Source organism: Chelonia mydas, chromosome 1 (genome assembly GCF_015237465.2).
Source record: "Chelonia mydas isolate rCheMyd1 chromosome 1, rCheMyd1.pri.v2, whole genome shotgun sequence".
NCBI lineage: Eukaryota > Metazoa > Chordata > Testudines > Cheloniidae > Chelonia > Chelonia mydas.
This window is the reverse complement of record NC_057849.1, coordinates 340,243,068-340,265,127: the sequence shown is the minus strand read 5'-3', so window position 1 is coordinate 340,265,127 and position 22,060 is coordinate 340,243,068. Positions and strand designations below refer to the sequence as shown.

The window sequence follows — 22,060 nt, the reverse complement described above, 5'->3', positions numbered from 1 at the left end:
ACGGGGAGGAGGTGACCAGCCCTCTGTGGAGAAAGAAGTGGTTCGGGACTATTTAGAAAAGCTGGACGTGCACAAGTCCATGGGGCCGGATGCGCTGCATCCGAGAGTCCTAAAGGAGTTGGCGGATGTGATTGCAGAGCCATTGGCCATTATCTTTGAAAACTCATGGCGATCGGGGGAAGTCCCAGACGACTGGAAAAAGGCTAATGTAGTGCCCATCTTTAAAAAAGGGAAGAAGGACGACCCTGGGAACAACAGGCCAGTCAGCCTCACCTCAGTCCCTGGAAAAATCATGGAGCAGGTCCTCAAGAAATCAATTCCGAAGCAGTTAGAGGAGAGGAAAGTGATCAGGAACAGTCAGCATGGATTCACCAAGGGTAGGTCATGCCTGACTAATCTAATTGCCTTCTCTGACGAGATAACTGGCTCTGTGGATGAGGGGAAAGCGGTGGACATGTTGTTCCTTGACTTTAGCAAAGCTTTCGACACGGTCTCCCACAGTATTCTTGCCAGCAAGTTAAAGTAGTATGGGCTGGATGAATGGACTATAAGGTGGATAGAAAGTTGGCTAGATTGTCGGGCTCAACGGGTAGTGATCAATGGCTCCATGTCTAGTTGGCAGCCGGTATCAAGTGGAGTGCCCCAAGGGTCGGTCCTCGGGCCGCTTTTGTTCAACATCTTCATAAATGACCTGGAGGATGGTGTGGATTGCACCTTCAGCAAGTTTGCAGATGACACTAAATTTGGAGGAGAGGTAGATACGCTGGAAGGTAGGGATAGGATACAGAGGGACCTAGACAAATTGGAGGATTGGGCCAAAAGAAATCTGATGAGGTTCAACAAGGACAAGTGCAGAGTCCTGCACTTAGGACAGAAGAATCCATGCACCGCTACAGACTAGGGACCGAATGGCTAGGCAGCAGTTCTGCAGAAAAGGACCTAGGGGTTACAGTGGACCAGAAGCTGGATATGAGTCAACAGTGCGCCCTTGTTGCCAAGAAGGCCAATGGCATTTTGGGATGTATATGTAGGGGCATTGCCAGCAGATCGAGGGACGTGATCGTTCCCCTCTATTCCACACTGGTGAGGCCTCATCTGGAGTACTGTGTCCAGTTTTGGGCCCCACACTACAAGAAGGATGTGGAAAAATTGGAAAGAGTCCAGCAGAGGGCAACAAAAATGATTAGGGGACTGGAACACTTGACTTATGAGGAGAGGCTGAGGGAACTGGGATTGTTTAGTCTGCGCAAGAGAAGAATTAGAGGGGATTTCACAGCTGCTTTCAACTACCTGAAAGGGGGTTCCAAAGAGGATGGCTCTAGACTGTTCTCAGTGGTAGCAGATGACAGAACAAGGAGTAATGGTCTCAAGTTGCAGTGGGGGAGGTTTAGATTGGATATTCGGAAAAACTTTTTCACTAGGAGGGTGGTGAAGCACTGGAATGCGTTACCTAGGGAGGTGGTGGAATCTCCTTCCTTAGATATTTTTAAGGTCAGGCTTGACAAAGCCCTGGCTGGGATGATTTAGTTGGGGATTGGTCCTGCTTTGAGCAGGGGGTTGGACTAGATGACCTCCTGAGATCTCCTCCAACCCTGATATTCTATGATTCTATGACAAGTCTAGGAAGGTAGAGAAGCACAGTACAACAGGTCTATGGCTTGTCTGTACATTATACTAAAAATAGAAATGGGCTGAAACAAAGTGCCTAATTAAAAACTCTGACCTTTAGAAAGTTTGGATCCTGAATTGAACTTCATTGCTGCCCCCCTCTCTTTGAACAATGATCTGTACCACATCCCGGACCCAAACACCTTTATAAATACCAGAAAAGTTCAAATCTGGACCCAGATCTGAAATGTGCAGCTCTAGTCTCTCTCAGATGAAACAAAATATAAAATCCTGTACTGCAAGGCAATTCCATTTTGTGGTACCAGGAGCTTTTCCCTTCACCTTTAATGTTAGGAAATGCCTACAAATTAGTAGCAGGTAAAAGAGACAGCCTGGGGACGATGTAGAACAGAAATACTGCTTTTGAGGATGGGTGTATACTGAACAAGGTGTTTGTTATAGAAGTCAGGAGTCTGTATGCCCATTTGGGAACGAGGATATTTGGGTGGTAAGGCATGTGTAGTTGCATATGTTGCCTTACGTTAACTGACTGCATGTATTTGAGCAATCTTAACTTTCAATAAACTTGTTTGTATGGGAACTTCCACTGTTTTTCAAGTTAGCAACAGTACCTTAAATAGCTTTGGAATACAAGCTGTGGAGGAGAGTAGCCCTGTTCTGCTACAATAGGTCTTTGCAAGTGTGTGTTGTATGTGTTTACCGGGGAAAGCATCAACGTTCAACGCCTGGGATATGGATGAGGAGGAGAAGGCAGTGGAAAGAAGGCTTTAGTCTATGGTGATAGTATTACATTTTAAACTGTAACATGGAGGAAAGACTATTCTCTTCTGTTTAGGCTTTCACAGCCAGTTCTTAAAATGTCAAAGATGCTGCTCCCATACGCAGAGCTGTATATCTTGCCCTCTCCTTGACTGCTATTTGATCCCGATAGCTATTAAGTAAGACTCCACGTCTGTCACAGAGGTCATAGATTCCAGCCCCGCCAACCCTCCCACCAGCACCAGCGAGTGTCCGAGACAACCCCTGCACGGCACCCGCAGCGCCCCCAGCCTGTCCTCCCCCCCCCCCGCCAGAGCACCCAGGGGCCCCAGCCAAAGTTTTAGTTAGGGGTATACAGTACAAGTCATAGACAGGTCACGGGCAGTGAATTTTTGTTTACTGCCCATGACCTGTCCATGACTTTTACTAAAAACATCCATGACTAAAACGTACCCTTACTATTAAGTTACCAACATCAATGGTCAGGAAGATGGAGTAACATGGAAACTAAGTTGCCTGAGAAATGGACAGGATGGATTGATTTTAAAACAGTGATTTTAATCATCAATTTTAACCATGATCTAAATAATCGATTTTAAACTTGTTTTACGTCTGCACGTTATTTATTTATTTGTTAGTTAGTTATAGTTTATTTATGCATAAAGCAACCAATAAGAACCTTTTTTGGGGGGGAAATCATAGAATCAGATTCTTACTGGTTGCTAACCACTAAAACATCTTGATTTGCAATTAAATATAGTTTTTACACTATTTGGTTCTTTTTTCTGCAAACCAGGAAGACACACTCTCTCTATACACATTTATTTAATCAATTAGATTGCTTAACATATATTTTAGGCACACGCACATATATATATAGCTTAAGATTTTGATTCCTAATTTGTACAGTTTATGTTAGACAATGGAGAATGATGCATTTCTCATTTACTAGATGATTAATTTTTTACTTGTAATTTGTGTCAAGCTACATTTGAATGGAAATTGGGATTTAATTAAAAATGCACAAAAACAGCATTTTAAGATGGTTTTATTTTACTAATAAAAATAACCTTAATTATTCTGGATACATAAGAAAACAGTAAGTTTATCAAACACAAAATGTTGGGTTGCAAGAGACCGCAAGAAGTCATCAAGTCCAACCCCCTATACAGTGGCAGGACCAAGTAAACCTAGACCATCCCTGACAGGTGTTTGTTCAACCTGTTTTTAAAAACCTCCAATGATGGTGATTCCACAACCTCTCTTGGAAACCTATTCCAGAGCTTATGTACCCTTATAGTTCGAAAGTTTTTCCTAATATCTAACCTAAATTAAAATGTTTTACATTTAAAATTAACTGCTTTATTAACCAAAGGACGTAGTAACAGCAATTAGTGAATTGAACTGGTTGTTTCTGGTCACCCTGTCCTTCAAAATTTTAGAACTAATAGGTGTCATCCCCTCCCACCTGTTATTTACTCAGAGGTAGGAAGAGGAAAACAAGCTTGCCAGCTTTTTTTTCAACTCCCAGTCAGTTTCTCAATTTCGAATGAACTAGTCAAGAACTGAATAAACTGAAGAAAATATTCTCTCTGCATATGCAGAAGAGGCTAGTGCTGTCAAAAGCTGGTTTAGCACTTCAACCAACTTTGGTTCCTGGTGCTTGGTCAGCGACTTCCAATCACTTTGGTGGCCTGACTTTCTTTGAAACTTCGGCAGGAAATAAGTACATCTTGAATATATTTCTATTTAATTTAAACGATTTTAAGAGATTTTAGTAATTTTAGACCTTAATATAGGTTGTCATAATTTCAAATTTAAATAGGTTTATGTTTCAAAAGTGAGCTTTATTTAATTTTAATTTTAAAATCCAATTTTTAAAATCCAATTTTTTAAAAAAGCATCTACTTTATCCATCCTGGAAACAGAGCTTCTATTTCTGATAAAAACAACAAGGAGTACGGTGCCACCGGACTCCTCGTTGTTTTTGTGCATACAGATTAACACGGCTCCCCTCCGATATTTCTGATAGGCAGCGTCTCCATCAGATAGACAACCTAAGGCTTGGGAGAGCTGAGCCTCAGTTTGATAGACCTTATTAGGTACAAAAGATAGGGGCTCACTATAGCAGGCGCAAGTGAGGAGGCAAAAAGGCAGCAAGGGTGAGGAACTGGTAAGGGTGGAAGCCAGAGAACCAGGGTGCCAAATATGACATGGAGGCAGAATTTGCGAGGGCTTGGCATTTTCATATTGAAAGGACTTATACCCTGCTTTGCGCGGAAAACTGAAGGCAACCTTAATTTGAAGCCGATGGGCACCTTCATAATTAAACATACATAATTGTGAAAATTTATCAGCCCAGGCACAAAATCGATTCACCTGCCATTACCATGGCAACAATGAAGCCAAATAATAATTTAGTCACCCATAGAAAAAAGAAAAAAGTTGTTTGCCCCAAGCAAGCAAACTTTTGCAAGTCTGGATTAAATAGGTTAGACAGATGTCAGATATAAGAAAATATAAATGAGAGATGTGTTTGTAATAAAAAGGGATTAAGTAAACTTGTTTGCAGAATTTAAAACTGTTCACCCTGTTGGCACTCAATGATATTATGCATTGAACAAAAAGGTATTTATATTTTTTCTTAATTACAAGTGCCTTCATATTCTCACATTATGGCATGGGTTGATTGGAAGCTCCCAACTGGCACTCTCTGTGACAGTCATCATTTTAGCTAATGAACTACCATACGTCCTTCTCCCATTTAAACAGTTCCCATCCTTTCCAGTTCTCCTTGTAGTCAAGTCCCCTGAAGCTTCTAATCATGTTTAACTGCCCTTTTTCTGGACCTTTTCTAAATCTCTTAGGCCATTTTGAGACAAGGTGACTGAAAATTAATGCAGTGCGGGTTAAAGAGACAACATAAAGCATCACAAAAATAGTTCACTCCAAAGGCATAAGCTGTGGGGGAGGGTCTTTTTGGACCAAGTGACCTGAGCAGAACAAATATCTGCAATGACAAAGGGCTGCTCGGGCAGTTTGTCAATTCAAGTTCTCAGCATCCACTCACCAAGAAATACATAAACATGTCGACAGAAAGTGACACATGCCCTGAGGCAACTCCTATTGTCTGGGCAATAAAAGAGAATGAGTCCATAGGAAGTGACTGCTGACACTTGCATGAGGTCACCAATGATAATGCATGCACTTTACCAATGATAACGTCCTTTGCTTAGTTCAGGGTAATTTGGAGTTTGATGTTTTGTTTTGTTTTTGCTGTTCAAGCCTCAGCAACAAGAGTTGGTAAAGACAAGTAAGGAAATTTCCTAAGAGCTCTGAAGGGAAAAGCTGCATGGGTTTGGTAATGAGATAGTTATTATGCCTGCTCAGTGAGTCGGATCTTCAATTGATGTAAAACCTCATAGCTCAGTTGAAGACACTGGAGCGATGACAATTTACACAGTCAGAGGATCTGGCCCAATATCTTTGTCCATCAGTAGTAATGTTACCAGACTTCTCAAACTAAAACTAATACAATAGTTTTACTCTTTCACTGTACCTTGTCCTTCATAGCCAGGTCAGAGATTTCTGTAGATACTATTTACAATCTAATGAACTGTTCATGAATGAGATAAAATCAGAACCTTTTCTCCTCAAAATAATTGTTCAAGGGAATGCACAAACTGCTAGAAATATTAAAGAACCCAGGTACTGTTCTAAACATCAGTGGTAGTGATAAAGTTGGAAGAAAGAGACTAGCTACAGAAAAGCCAAGACCAGTTCCAACTATGTGGAGATTCCACAGTAGTTCTACACAACTACATTGCAGTCTACAGTTTTGATAATTTCTACAACCGCTTAAGCAGAGTAAACCTTCTACTTCCCTCTAGTGGTTAATGGTGCCCTCAAACTGCTTACCTCCAGCGGAGGTGAATGCAGGGTAGGGTGAGATTGAGATATATCATGGTCAATTACAGAGAAAATGCATTCCCCCCCAAAAAAATTTGTTATCTGTATGCAGTACTATATAAACGGCTTTTAAAAATTGTGTATTCTGTAAACGCATTGTGAATTAATATTTCAGAACAGTATGGAAGTTATAGAGTTTACTAGGCTAGGCTAATGATAGGCAGAAAAATAAAATATTCAACGGTGAGATTAAAGTACCACACCTTTTCATAATCCAAACTGGGGCACTGTCAAATTAGGAAACTCTAGGGCTGTGCTCCAGAAGTGTAACTTTTTCTCATGGAATGACAGAATTTAAATCATTCTGATGAGAAGTTCCTAAAGGAATTACTCTAGAATTTCCAAACACAGACTTCCTGGCCTCCAGCCCAAGCAGAAAGGGACATGACACTTTTCAAAGGGAAAGAATACCAGTCAGTCTTTCAACAGTCAGCACCCAGTCTTGGAAAAACAGACAATACAAATTATGTGCACATCTGGTTACTGCAAGCTGCCCATAAGAAGTTTCATTATAGATTCAGATCCTTTGGGCTTTTCATCTTTTTTAGTCATCTTTATTAGTCATTTTGTTTGTTAGTAGTAATCATTTTTATGGATATCTTCTAAGTACAGTAGCTGAAGACAGACAATGAGCTCAGTGACATGAAAGACACCAAAAGGCATTCATATCCGATTCTGGCTTTAAGATGAACTAAAACATATTATACCCGCCAAGTCCTGAGATCAAGAACCTACCATCATTAAAAACCTTAACATTTTAACAGTGTTGCGAGGCATACTCTACACATCTTTAACTTTTTACAGAATTTGGCTCTTGTGGGGGAAAAAAGAACCTTTGGCTTTTAAGACAGGAGTTGTCACTTACTCAATTAAAAACGTAGCTAATTTGTCTAGGTTGGCTGCGTTTCCCAACTCTCTACATGTGATTTCTGTTAATTGGGGACCCTTACATTTTATTTCATTTGTTTTTCTAAAGATTTTAAATTCACTTTTTAAAAGCAGGAGATGCCTTATGGAAAACATTGCATATCATTCTGTTTATTAACAATTCTCCCTCTGCCCTTATCGGAGGATGATTCCTCCATCATTTTTTATATTCTTTGGAGGTCTGCATGGAAACAAAACCCATGTGTCTTAGGAGCTCATCAGCTCCTGCTGATCATTCATATCAACTTTTATAAAACCATGTGTCCAGTGCCCAGACCTCTGGGTACATTAACACAATTAAAAAAATATTACCTGATCCTGCAAAAAGCTAAATGGGACCTAGTTTCCCAAGTCACTGGGGCACATGTTTAAAATTTTGAGACTACTGCTGTAGCCAAAGAGCTGCTGGTGCTCCTGAGGGTGATGGCCTCAGCCCACAGCTTACTTTTGCAGCAAATGCCAATACTCCATACCTCAGCATTTGAAATGTGCCTACCTGGGCTGGTTTTCCTGGGAAAGGCTCTCTCCTTTCTGGTAGCCACTGTCCGCCACTTGCGTTGTGGACCTCTTGACAATCTGTTTGAGCTCCTGTTCCAGACGATCCTTGATAGCCTTCACGGTCTCAGGGATTTTTTTCAGTTTGGCCAGCCCTTTGATGAGGATCCCCATGAAGACAGTACTGTTCTCCTCCGGATCCAGCTCCATATCTTCTTTAATCTCCAGCACACTCACTTCTCGCACTGAAATCACACCACCACCACAAACAATTGTTTAGACCACTCAAAGTAAGATCAACACCAAGCAAATGCAATGTTCCAATTGGCTTGTCGCAGCAGAACTCTGCCTATCATGGACTACTGCAGGAATAAACACTTGAAACACAAAACAACTCAATTTCTTCACTATACACAAAACATAGCAGCCTGCAAAGTAGACTGATTCAAAGTCAGAGGTTATACACAAGGAGGCATAAGTTACCTGCAAGTTCTGGGGTATATTGAACTTTAGTGTGATTAAGACATTCATAAAATATGAGTTTTATTAATAATCATTTTAGGGCTATACATATCAATGCAATTATAGGCTTGAACCCCCAACCTAGCTATCTTCCATGTTTCACAAAAGAGACTTTTTTACTGTGAGAACCAATTATTTTAGCAAGAACAAACTCCTGATGAATTTGTAGGAAAGGACTTTTTCTTTTCCTCTTTGCATTCTAGTTTACAATAAAGTATGGAATGATGGTTTGATGTTATCCTATTCTATTTTATTACTGCTGTCAAGAGACTGAAGATATTAATCACACTCTTTAATAAGAACCTTTTAGTAAGTTGTCTAAAAGAGAAAAAGGATTAGGTTTGAAAAACTAGATGGAGAATTAAGGGTACTCTGGATACAGTCCCCTTGAAATAACATGGAGTATCTTGACAGGAAGTTCTGTTGCTAGGAGACCATAGCCACAAAATCTCAGGGTAATGTGTTTTTGTTTTAAGTATGCTCATTAATCAACATTTCTTAATTTACTGATAATGAACAGTAACAAAAGGGAGCCTATGCTAAAGACTGGGTGAAACACTTAACTGATACACTGAAAAGCCAACGTGAAGTGAAAGTCTTCAAGGCAAGTCCAACCAAAATGTGTTGTAAAGAACTGTATGGCCACATGGATTGTTAACAGAAGTACACAGACACACAGCTCAGAAGTATACAGATAAAGAGATTCCAACCTCATAATGGTTACTGATACAGAGATTAGAGACAAATAACTGTTTCATCCTGATGGTGTTGAACCAAGCTCAGACTGCTGGAGAACAAATTACTCCAGTAACTTATACTGCTCTATAATGGAGTGATTTAAAAATATGCTTCTAGAATCATCCAAGAATGTAAAGAAAGTTTATATAAACCACCAGAAAACTTCAAAATGGACTTCACAAACAAGAGAAACAGCGTGTCACAAGGAACACAGAGCTCTAGACCTAGCTATGGAGGTGACACCACCTGAAACAGAAGGTCCATCAACAGGCTTGCTTAAATGTCAGAACAAAGATGTCAGAACAAGAGTTCTCAGAAAAGCATGTTCCAAACAGGTGCCTCCTCATTGACATCTCAGCTCTGGCCCTTCCCGTGCTTCTTCTGCCTCAGTAACTATTGCAATAGGAAAAGCAAAATTTTGGACATCTTTTTCCTGAATTTAAGAAGTGAAAAAAGTTGCTTACTGCTTTACAACCTGAGTCACAAAGATTGAAAAGCCAATGTGAAAGTAAAAGGCAATGTAACTATAAATATTTTCTATAGTGTACATTGTCACATCATATAAAGTCCTAGGCAAAGCCACTTGTTACATTTACACTTTGTTTAACCACCACCCAGATACAAGCTCCATAATTCATCAAAATGTTAGAGGGGTACTTCTGAGTTTATGTTATCTCCTCCAGGGGAGGGGAATGTATTAATCTAATCCCTTTAACAAAGTCTCTGACCAACGCTCCCATATTCCTGTTGCTGTGGACCATGATATGACTTCTGGCCACCGAAGTAGGGCAAGACTAACAAATCTTGCTTAAAACCTGTTCAAATCTACTTCAGTCAGGTCATTTAGAAAGGCACACTTGGAGCAGGTGCAAGTTACAAACCTCAAGCACCTTCTGGAGACAGCTCATCACCAGGCCCACAAAAGTTCAAAATTGCCCTGCACACCATCTCCTCCCAGAAAGTGCATATGTAATTGTTACATTTTCCTATGCGCTTCATTGTCGTGTTACTATTTATGTTGCATCATTTTTAATAGGTTAGTTAAAATTTATTTCAGTGCCAGCTGACTTGCACACATATTACCCTGATGGTATCCTTTTAATTATAGATCTGACTGACCTGCTCAGCAGAGATTACACTCTTCCACTGGCATAACCTCAGACTCTGTCCCCTCAGCTCAGCCCAGCCCCGTTGTGCTACAGGAGTTTGCTCACCTATTCATTTCCACTCTGAGCATTGCACACACACTGAGAGTAGACCCTATTAGATGACAGAATGTCAAGACAGAAGAATAACTTGAGTTTTTATAAAAAGAAAAGGAGTACTTGTGGCACCTTAGAGACTAACCAATTTATTTGAGCATAAGCTTTCACGAGCTACAGCTCACTTCATCGGATGCATACTGTGGAAAGTGTAGAAGATCTTATTATATACACACAAAGCATGAAAAAATACTTCCTCCCACCCCACTCTCCTGCTGGTAATAGCTTATCTAAAGCGACCACTCTCCTTACAATGTGTATGATAATCAAGGTGGGCCATTTCCAGCAGAAATCCAGGGTTTAACAAGAACGTCGGGGGGGGGGAGGGGGTTAGGAAAAAACAAGGGGAAATAGGCTACCTTGCATAATGACTAAGCCACTCCCAGTCTCTATTCAAGCCTAAGTTAATTGTATCAAATTTGCAAATGAATTCCAATTCAACAGTTTCTCGCTGGAGTCTGGATTTGAAGTTTTTTTGTTGTAAAATAGCGACTTTCATGTCTGTAATCGTGTGACCAGAGAGATTGAAGTGTTCTCCGACTGGTTTATGAATGTTATAATTCTTGACATCTGATTTGTGTCCATTTATTCTTTTACGTAGAGACTGTCCAGTTTGACCAATGTACATGGCAGAGGGGCATTGCTGGCACACGATGGCATATATCACATTGGTGGATGTGCAGGTAAACGAGCCTCTGATAGTGTGGCTGATGTTATTAGGCCCTGTGATGGCGTCCCCTGAATAGATATGTGGGCACAGTTGGCAACGGGAACCAATCAGAACCAACCATGCCAATTTAAATTCTCTTTAAAAAAACCTCCCACAGCTAAAGTGTGTTATTTGTGCAAGTTTTGGGGGTAACTTTAGCCAAGCACCATGGATATTTTTAGCAAGCAGGTAGTGAGAACAGAGGAGATATTTACAATGCACTTAAATCACAAAGCTATTAGGATATTACAATTGGTGCACACATTTCAGTTCAGAGCTCACATTTTCATTGCACTTTTCATCCCAAGAGCCAAGCATTTTGTGTACCACACACTGTACATATAGACAGGTTTCAGAGCAGCAGCCGTGTTACTCTGTATTCGCAAAAAGAAAAGGAGGACTTGTGGCACCTTAGAGACTAACAAATTTATTTAAGCATAAGCTTTCGTGAGCTACAGATGCTCACAAAAGCTTATGCTCAAATAAATTTGTTAGTCTCTAAGGTGCCACACGTACACCTTTTCACTGTACATATAGTTCACCTATTTCATTAGTTATACTCATTATTTGTTAAGCACCAGAGGTGTACAAGACCCAGACATGAGACTGTATGCTCCTTGGGGCACAAGCTATGTAAAAAGACAGGACACAAAGAATTGCAGAAAGAGGCAAGGTTTTAAATAATAAGTTAAAAAAATAAAATTGAAAGGAGTTTTTTTGTTATGATTAAGTCAACTTGTGGGCATCACAGCAAAAATGAGTTCTTCGGAGAGAATTATCCATTAGTGTAATACAGCCACCTCAGGGATGGGGAATTGCATCAGTCTTTTTCACGGTCGCATCAAGTTGGCAGCTCATAGTCACCTGTGATCAACCAATACCCCCAGCTCTTTCTCCTCCCTCTGTCTCTTTCAACTGATAAGCCCCCAGTTTATAGCAAAAATTCTTGCTGCTAGTCCCTAAGTGCATGACCTTGCATTTTGCACTATTAACTTTCATCCTATTTGTATTACTCCAGTTTTCTAGGTCATCCACATCTTCTTGTATGATATTCTGGTCCTCCTCCATATTGGCACTACCTCCCAACATTGTGTCATCTGCAAACTTTTTTAGCACACTACCACTTTTTGTGCCAAGGTTATTAATGAAAATGTTAAACAACATTGGTCCCAAGACCCATCCCTGAGGAACTCCACTAGCTCCCTCTAGCAATTCAGTATGACGTGTTACAGTCTCCTCTTCAACCAGTTCCTTATCTACCTTTCAAATCTCATATTAATCCCCATCTTCTCCAATTTAATTAATAATTTCTCATGTGGAACTGTATCAAATGCCTTACTGAAATCTAGGTAGATTAGATCTACTCCATTTCCTTTGTCTAAAAAAATCAGTTATCTTCTCAAAGAAAGATTAGGTTGGTCCCGTGGGACCTGACTAGATCACAGCCCAAGATACAGCTGAAGATGTTACTTCTCTCTCTATTATGACCACTCCTCTTTCTCCCTTATCATACCCTCTTCTGTCATTCAACATCAGCAATGGGTCATTTGAACACAAAGCTCTGGCACAGAAATCAGACAACCTTAAAAGTGTCAAATTGGGCAAGAGACACACATGAAAATGTAGGCCAAAGGCTCCAATCTTGCAAGCTACTCGGCACAGGCAGAAGGGCTCCATGCAGGTGCAGATATATATCCCAGTTCAGACTGTCTTGCAGAATGGAGTGTCTTGACCAGTATTTTCTCTTGCCCTAACGATGCACACTAACAATGCCACTCATTAATATCAAGTCAGAATCTCAACACAGTTAGAATACATTTTATACCTACCTAGATCTGTAGGTTTATAACTAGAGTATATCTGTAAGGAATTTTTGAAGACAAGTAAGATCATTTTCCTTATTTCATTAGCACTTAGAGAAGGAAGAGAAGACATGAAAAAAACATACAAAATAATAAAAGCACTGTAATACACTGAAGTGATTATTTACTTGCTAAGTCATTTTTGTGTCTGCTAGTTAGATTTCAGTCTCCTTTTGTGGGTCAGCGAAGGAAATAGAAAAAAAAATCCAGTTTTATCAAAGTCATTTTGTTGTATTCCCAAAATAAAATGACTGTGAAGCGGCACAAATGAAACTCACACTGCTCATTAAGAGACGCTAGCGATAATTAGGTTTTTTCAGAAACTGTTTGCCAAGTGAAAAGGACATGTTGTGTGGACCAAGGTTTTGAACAAACCAATTTCTATTAGAATTAGCATCCTTCCCTCCCTATTTCAGCAGTTGAGCAGCTCAGTAGATTGGCAGTTTATTTAATTAGGCCTTTCTATACTGGCCTCATAGTTATATCGGAACTGTTTAAACATAACTGCAGATAAGGCGGTTAATAACTTAGGGCCTGATCCTGCAAATACTTACTCACATGAGTAGCCCCATACAAACCAAAGCAACTATTAGCATGCGCAAGGACTCCTCAGGTAAGTAAAGATTTGCTGGATGAACCTCACTTACCCCTCATGGGGTTTCAGCTAAACTCGTTTCTTTGGCCAAGCAGTTTCTAACATGGTTTGGCAATCACTTGAATTGCCTAGGCTGGAACTGTTTTCCCGATGGTTTGGCTCCATCCAGACTGGACAACCAAACTTTCTTAGAAACCACTTTAACGGGAGTTATGTTTAAAATATGTTATCAACACAGCCAGAGAGCCTCACGATGGACGGAACCTTGTTGCAGAAACTCAGTATTAATAACTACTAACTTTACTGGACACGTATACAGTGCAAGGACATCTACACAGCACTGACTGAAAATTCTAGAGGCCTGTCCCAAAGCTTTGAGCCCAGTGTGTAACTTGGTATGGGCTTGGGGGGGATGGTCTTCTTCAGATGTCCAAAACACTATCCAGGAATCTAGAGTGAATTACCAAGCTATTATCATATGACAATACAATTCATTCCAAGAATTACATGAGGTCAGAAGCTCTCGGAAGAAGAACAGTGTCTTTGCCTTACCTCTACAAAAGCATATATACAAATGCTGTAAGTCTAAGATGGGTGAACTGGAATGCCTGCATTAAATGAGAATAGTGATATACAGGTATTACAGAAACGTGGTGGAATGAGGATAATCAATGAGACATGATAGTACCAGAGTACAAAACATACAGGAATGAGAACGGGTTGTGATGGCATGGGAGTGGCACAATATGTAAAAGAAAGCAAAGAGTCAAATAAAATAAACTTTACCATAGAATCTCTATAGATAGAAATTCCATGATTGAAAATAAGAGTGTAGCAATCAGAGTGTATTACCGACCCTCTGACAGGATGGGGACAGTGACTGAAAATGCCCAGAGAGATTAGAGAGACTATAGTGCTAGAAAACACAACAATAACGGGGGATTTCAACTCTCGTGATACTGACTGGGTATATGTCACGTCACAAAGAGATGCAGAGATAAAATTTTTAGGCATCACAAATGACTGCTTCTTGAAGCACCTTGTTCTGGAATCCACCAGGGGAGAGGCAATTCTTGATCTAGTCCTAAATGGAGCATAGGGTCAGATCCAAGAGGCGAACATAGCTAAACCTCTCAGTAGTCGTGACCATAATATACTTAAATTTAACATTCTTGAAGGGGGGAAATGCCAAAGAAATTCACCACAATAGCATTTAACTTCAAAAAGAGGAGCTACACAAATATGGGGAAGCTAGTTAAATGGAAATTAAAAGGAACAGTAGTCACAAGGGTGAAACACTTGCAAACTGCATGGAGACTACTTAAAAGCACCAAAACAGAGGCTCAATTTAAATAATACCCCCATATAAAAAATAATAATAGGACACACACAAAAATGCCACCGTGGCTAAACAGCAGAGTAAAAGAGGTGGTTAGATGCAAAAAGGCATCTTTTAAAAACTGGAAGTAAAATCCTACTGAGGAAAATAAAAAGGAGCATAAACTCTGGCAAGTCAAGTGTAAAAGTATAATAAGGCAGTCCAGTAAAGAATCTGAAGAGCAATTAGCTAAGGACACAAAAACGAACATCAAAAAACTGTATACATATCAGAAGCAAGAAGCTTTCCAAGCAGACAGTGGGGCCACTAGACGAACGAGGTGTTAAAGGAGCACTCAAGAAAGGTTAGGCCATTACAAAGAAGCTCAATGAATTCTGTACATCTGTCCTCACTGCAGAGGATGTGAGAGAGACTCCCACCACTTGAGCCATTCTTTTTAGGTGACATATCTGAGGAATTGTTCCATAATGAGGTGTCAACAGAGGAGGTTTTGGAATACATTGATAAATTAGACAGTAATAAGTCACCAGGACCAAATGGTATTCACCCAAGAGGTCTGAAGGAACTCATATACGAAACTACAGAACTATTAGCTGTGGTATGTAACCTACCACTTAAGTGAGCCTCTGTACTAGAGAATAGATGGTAGCTAATTGTGGCAGAGCTCCGACTTTGTCTCAGTGGGTCCTGCGCTTCCTGGCGGATTACGCTAGACTCAGAGGCTCACTGTGACTCTCTACGTAGCCCTTCTCCCTCTAGAGGCAAGGGTCACAGCCTACTGAGCCATTTTCATCATAAGCCAGGAAGGAGGACTCCCACAGTCTCTGTTGTCCCTAAGGGCTTATTCCAGAACGGTTAGGACCCTGTCAGGACAGGAGACTAGTTTTCCCCTCCCAGGAGGTGTTTCTGTAGTGGTGGGTTGGGGGAAACCCAGGCCCACCCTCTACTCTGAGTTCCAGCCCAGGGACCCTAATGGCAGCAGCTGTTGGCAGCCGACCTTTCATCGCCAGAGTTGCTACATTTCCCTGGGCCACTTCCCCACAGCTCTCCCGCTTCTCTCTCAACACCTTCTTCATCCTTACCTTAGGGCTCCCTTCCAGTGGCTTGAGAGTGTCTTCATTACCCAGCCCTTCAGCCACACTTCATCTCCTCTGGCTCTCCTAGGCCTGACTGGAGTGAGCCTTTTTATAGTATCCGAGGGGCCTTAATTAGAGTCAGGTGTTCACATTAGCTTAACGGCCTCACCTGACTCTTGGCAGGATAATTGGAGTCATGTGTCCACCCTAGCCTGGAGCAGCCCCTGCTCTGGTCAGTCAGGGAACAGAAAACTGCTTATCCAATGGCCAGTACATCCGCCTTCTACTACTCTGCTATACCCAACTGGCCTGGGTCTATCGCATAATGTAATGCCAATTTTTTTAAAAGGCTACAGAGGCGATCCTGGCAATTACAGGCCAGTAAACCTAACTTCAGTACCAGGCAAAATAATTGAAACTACAGTAAAGAACAGAATTATCAGACACATAGATGAATATGACATGTTGGAGAAGAGTCAACACAGCTTTTATAAGTGTATTTGGACTTTCAAAAAGCCAGTGACAAGGTCCCTCATCAAAAGCTCTTAAGCAAACTAAGCAGTCATGGGATAAGAGGGAAAATCCTCTCATGGTTAAAAGATAGGAAATGAAGAGCAGGAATAAACTGTCAGTTTTCACAATGGAGAAAGGTAAATAGCGGGGTCCCCCAAGGATCTGTACTGGGACCAGTAAATGATCTAGAAAAGGGGGTTTACTGTGACTTGGCAAAATTTGCAGATGACACAAAATTACTCAAGACAATTAAGTCCAAAGCTGAATGCAAAGAGTTACAAAGGGATCTCACAAAACTAGGTGACTGGGCAACAAAATGGCAATGAAGTGTAATGTTAAGTGCAAAATTATACACATTGGAAAACATCATTGCAACTATACATACAAAATGATGCAATCTAAATTTGCTGTTACCACTCAAGAAAGATCTTGGAGTCATTGTGCATAGTTCTCTGAAAATATTCACTCAATATGCAGTGGCAGTCAAAAACGCAAACAGAATGTCAGGAACTATTAGGAAAGGGATAAATAACAAAAACAAAAATATAATGCCACTATATAAATTTATGGTAGGCTCATAACTTGAATACTACGTGTAGTTCTAGTCACCCCATCTCAAAAAAGATAGATTAGAACTGCAAAAAGTGCAGAGAAGGCCAACACAAATTATTAAGGGCATGGAACAGCTTCCATATGAGGAGAGATTAAAAAGACTGGGTCTGTTCAGCTTGGAAAACAGATGACTGAAGGGGATATGATAGAGATCTATAAAATCATAATGGTGTGGATAAAGTGAAAAGCATTATTTACAGCTTCACATAACACAAGAATTAGGGGGTCACCCTAAGAAATTAACAGGTAACAAGTTCAAAAACAAACATAAGGACGTACTTCTTCACGCAATGCACAGTCAACATGTGGAACTCAATGCCAGGGTTGTAAGGTTGTAAAGCCCAAAAATATAATTGAGTTCAAAAAGGAACTGGATAAGTTCATGGAGAATAGGTCCATCAATGGCTATTAGCCAAGATGATCAGTAGCAAAATACCATGTCCCAGACGTCCCTATATCTCCAGCTGTCAGAAAGCTTGGACAAGACAACAGGGGATAGATCACTCAAAATTGCCCTGTTCTGTCCATGGCCTCTGAAGCATCTGGCACTGGACACTTTCAGAGGCAGGATACTGGGCCAGTATGGCTGTTCTTATGTTCTTCAGTAAAACGGGAAGTCATTTTCATAAATCTACATCATAGGAAACAAACATGAAAATGCACAATTATCCGCTTATCAAAAAAGATGTTTGATTTAAAGCAACAGAAAGTTGAATCATTTATACCATAATTAAATACCTCCCATACTTATTCAGGTAGCAATTTCCCTGGTGCATCTCCAGTCTGATGATCTTCTATAAAAATATCTGTCCTAATAGATGGCACCTAATTTGTATGATTCCACCACCTCTCAAGAAGAAAAATTGCTACAAGAGGCACTTTACTCACCCAAATCCAGTCCAATCCCCAGCAAAACCACTGCTGATAACTCATCCACATAGAGTAGCTAAGGAACAGACTCTTGAGTTTTGTTTTTCATTCCTATGACTAGTCAAATTTTGCTGCTATTTATTATGGTATATTTTCTTAGATGCATGCTTTTATGGGCAGTTAGTAAAATTTTATGTACTACTTTCCATACATTATGTCTTTCCAGATTATACCCCTCTTCCTTTAACCCTTTTTGACAAAAAGAATGCAAGTTCATAGGGTCCCAAAGGCCTAATTTGAGATTACTTGGAAAGCCTTCACCTGCATAATTTCCATTGTTCAATTTCTATTTTGGCCCATGTGGTAGTCATAAAGAAATGATTTTATACAAGCTTCAGTCATTTTCTAACCTGCCTCCCTTCTCACTCCAATATCAAAACATATGAGGGATCAAAACCGTGGAAAAAATGCCAGGAGGACATCAGCCTTTCTAAAGCAATGTTTTTCACACAGTTCTACCCACAATTCCATGACTTTTCTAGCTTTGGGAAACAAGCATTTTGATCTGAGAAGGTTGCCCTCCTCAACATGGCATTATAAGCACTGATTCTGAGATAACTTATGCCAATTTAACTCCATTCATTTCAGTGAAGTTACTCCTCATTTGCACTGGTGTGAGAACTTGAAGTCTTCAAATCAAGACTGAATGCCTTTCTGGAAGATAAGCTTTAGTCAAACAAGTTTTTGGGCTCAATAAAGGAGAAACTGGATGAAATTATATCGCTTATATTACAGAAGCAGGCCCACTGGTTTCAGGTATTTGGATCTTTTGACTTCTCTCACACAAAAAATACTAAGTATACACAAAAAAGTGTGAAAACATTACATGCTTCAAAACTCAAGCTGCCAGCCTGATATGAACAATCAGCTGGTGCTGTCAGTTTAAAGTACGGTTCGGTACTAACAAGGACTATAAAACTGGCAACATGGGCTTCCATGTTTCTTGTATCACGATTACCTGTAAACTGAGAAAATATAAAGTAAAATGAAGGGTTTCTTTTTATACGTCCCAGCTCTGCAAACTCATCCTTGGATCTGAAAATCAGAGTGGATTTTTTTTCCCCGTTTATGCATCATGGAAATAAAGGAGTACATTTAACAGTGAGAGTAATTAACCATTGGAACTATTTACTAGGGGTCATGGTGGATTCTTGGTCAGTGACAATTTTTAAATAAAGACTGGATGTTTTTCTAAAAGATCTACTCTAGGAATTATTTTGAGGAAGTTCTACAAACCTGTACTATACAGGAGGTCAAACTAGACAATCACAATGGTTCCTTCTGGCCTTGTAATCTATAAATTACCTTCATGAAGGGGGAAAAAAGTTCTGCAAGCCACACTGTCTTCCCAGTTGCACCTGTGGAGTGTGGAACCCCACTACCTTCAAAGTAAGCCCTCCCTTGCATTTGTGTAGCTGTAACAAAGGCATTTGGGGCAATCCAAATGTAATTGTGAGGATCATTTAGTCTGTTGAATCTTTAGTACCAATGATAATGCATTAGGAAAGAAACATGCTTGACTTAGATCTCATGGTGAGACTGCAATGCTGGCAAGTAAAACACACACCATTTAACTTAACTGAGCAGCTTTAAATTAGAAGTAATTGATAGCCAATAAACAGGAAAACCGACTATGACATTTTTCAGTCACTTTTCAAGGCAAAATTGCATTTTTAAGGCCCTTATTCAGCAAGATATTTTAAACACATGCCTAACTTTAAGCACACAAGTACCACTACTAAGCTCAACAGGACTACTCGTCCTTAAAGTACCTTGCTCAATCAGGGTATACAGCCAGTGACTGACTTAATTTTAGAAATTACTGTATTATTCCTATTGAGGAATTTATTTATTCTTACATTTGGGGTGAGTGTGTCATTTGATTACATTATTCACCCCATCTGCCGTAAGATTTACATATCTCTAATCATATATCATTCCACAGTACAGCAGAAAGACAAAGGCTTCCAGCTTGTTTCTTACTGGCATTCTATAAAGTGCCCTCATGAAGACAGACTGCTGCTGCCACATGCCCTCAGAGAGACTCTGTAAGAGACTCACCTTCAGCCGCTGCCCACTTAACCCCCTTCATTTTTAAAGGGGTCTTCTTTACCTTTCTAGCAACCTTGGCGAACGAGCTGTGTAACTCCCTACTTGCTGCCTGAAAAATAGCATCTTCCCAGTCTCTCTCTCTCTGATTTCTTTTCATGGACATCTCACCATCAGCTCAAGCTCAACATCGCGATAACGGAGCTCAATCTTCCTCCCCAAACCCTCCCCACTACCACTTTTCTCAATCACTGTGGACAACACTGGCATCCTGTCATGCAAGCCATAACCTGGGTGTCGACTAAGACCTCTCTCTAGACCTTTATATCCAGGCTATGTCTAAGTCTTGCAGAGCCTTTCTACATAACTTCTCTAAGATACAGCCTTTCCTACCCGTCCACACAGCTAAAACTCGCACCCAGGCTCTCATCGTCTCATATTTCAATTACTGTGACATCCCTTTTCCTTGGCCTTGACAAATCCTGTCCCACTCATAACCTTTCACAATGCTGCTGCAAAGATCATTTTCCTAGCCTGTCACTTTGACCATATCACCCCTCTCTTTGTATCTCTTTACCGGTTCCCTCTTCTCTATCACATCAAACATAAGCTGCTGACTTCACATTCAAGACCCATCATGGCCTATCCCCACCTCACCTATCATCTCTCACTCAGGATCAGTTGACACCTGTCTCTGATTAGCCCATGAGGCCAGTCTCCAGTGCCCACTTGTTACATTTTCAAACAAACACCTTTGTGCTTTCTCCCCCTTTCCGCTTAGCAGGAGCTACCTGTAAATATTATCCTCCTTCAAATCTGCCCCCGAAAACTCTCCTTTGCCATAAGGCCTACAAAACCTTAACAACGGTTAGGCTGCTGGTGTGCCAAGACCACTGCCTAACATGCTGACCAACACGATCTCATTATTTCCTTGTACTCTCCCGTCTGTCTGTATCCATCTGTTGTGTCTCGTTTCATACTTCGAGTGTAATCTCTTTGGGGCAAGGAATATTTTTTGGTTCTGTTGTACAGTACCTAGCACAATGAGGTCGTGATCAATGAATGGAGCTCCTAGGTGCTAGGATAATACAAATAAATAATAATAATAATAATATTTGGGAAAGCCTGAGCAAAGAGGAGGGTTTTACTCTTGGCTCCAAGTGTGGGAAAAGTATCGGTCATTCTTATTTCTTCCCGCAGAGAATTCCATACTCTTGATCTGGTCCCTGAGAAAGTTCTGTCTCTCACAGCCATGAACCTGCCCTTGTTGGTTGACACAGTCATTGCTCCCATGCAATGCAGCTGTTGTGGGCGTCAATTCTAGTGGGAAGCATGGTGTCGCAGGGACACATGGCCAATTCCACACAGGAATTGAATATTAGAAAGTCAGGACAGTGACCTTGAACTGGACACTCTCCGGTTAATGTGGAGCCAATAAAGAAAGTGGCATACTGAGGTCAAGTGGTCTTAGGGGCTGTTGGTGAGCAGCCAGATATTCTGAACAAGCTGGCACCTCATCAGGAAATGGACTTCCTTCCTAAACAAAAAGAATTACGGTAGTCAGCCTCAGACATTAAAATGCATTCATCACTGTGGCCAGGTCTGCATTTGATAGGATTTGGCATGATCTGCTGGCCAATCTTATACAGTAATGAGTGCTTATCTCCTGCACAAGATGCGATGGGCATCACTTAGTTTACGCAATGCTCTGAAAGTGAGAAGAATTAGAAGGGCTTGGTATTATTTAGAAGCTGTTTTGCTGATATACCTGATATTTTTCTCACTTGATCTTATTCTTCCTGAGCATATTCACACAGAGATGGTTTTAATGTTTATTAAATAGATCCATCTTCTCCTTCTGCTTATTCCCCGTTGAAGTCAGAATCCTCTGGGACATCACCATCAGCTCCACAACAACTACAGTCATTGTTATTGCACAGACAGAAGATTAGGATTTCAGGTGGGGAATACGCAGCAGAAGCAGATGAATATACAAATAGGTACTGAAGAGAGTACAGGCTAGTGTTTACATAAGGGGACATTTTCCCACGTCTTCCACTTACTTGTCATGTGA

The 22,060-nt window shown here is 40.6% G+C and overlaps 1 protein-coding gene across 5 annotated transcripts in view; it reads right to left on the bottom strand.

Moving 5' to 3' along the window:
* EXOC4 (exocyst complex component 4) overlaps positions 1–22,060 on the bottom strand; it is a 578,416-nt gene that overhangs the window by 490,664 nt on the left and 65,692 nt on the right. For all 5 annotated transcript variants that reach the window (XM_007055935.4, XM_043520885.1, XM_043520887.1 and 2 more), the window contains exon 6: positions 7,781–8,024. In XM_007055935.4, the coding sequence (XP_007055997.1) occupies positions 7,781–8,024 (244 nt within the window). The remainder of the gene's footprint in view (positions 1–7,780; positions 8,025–22,060) is intronic.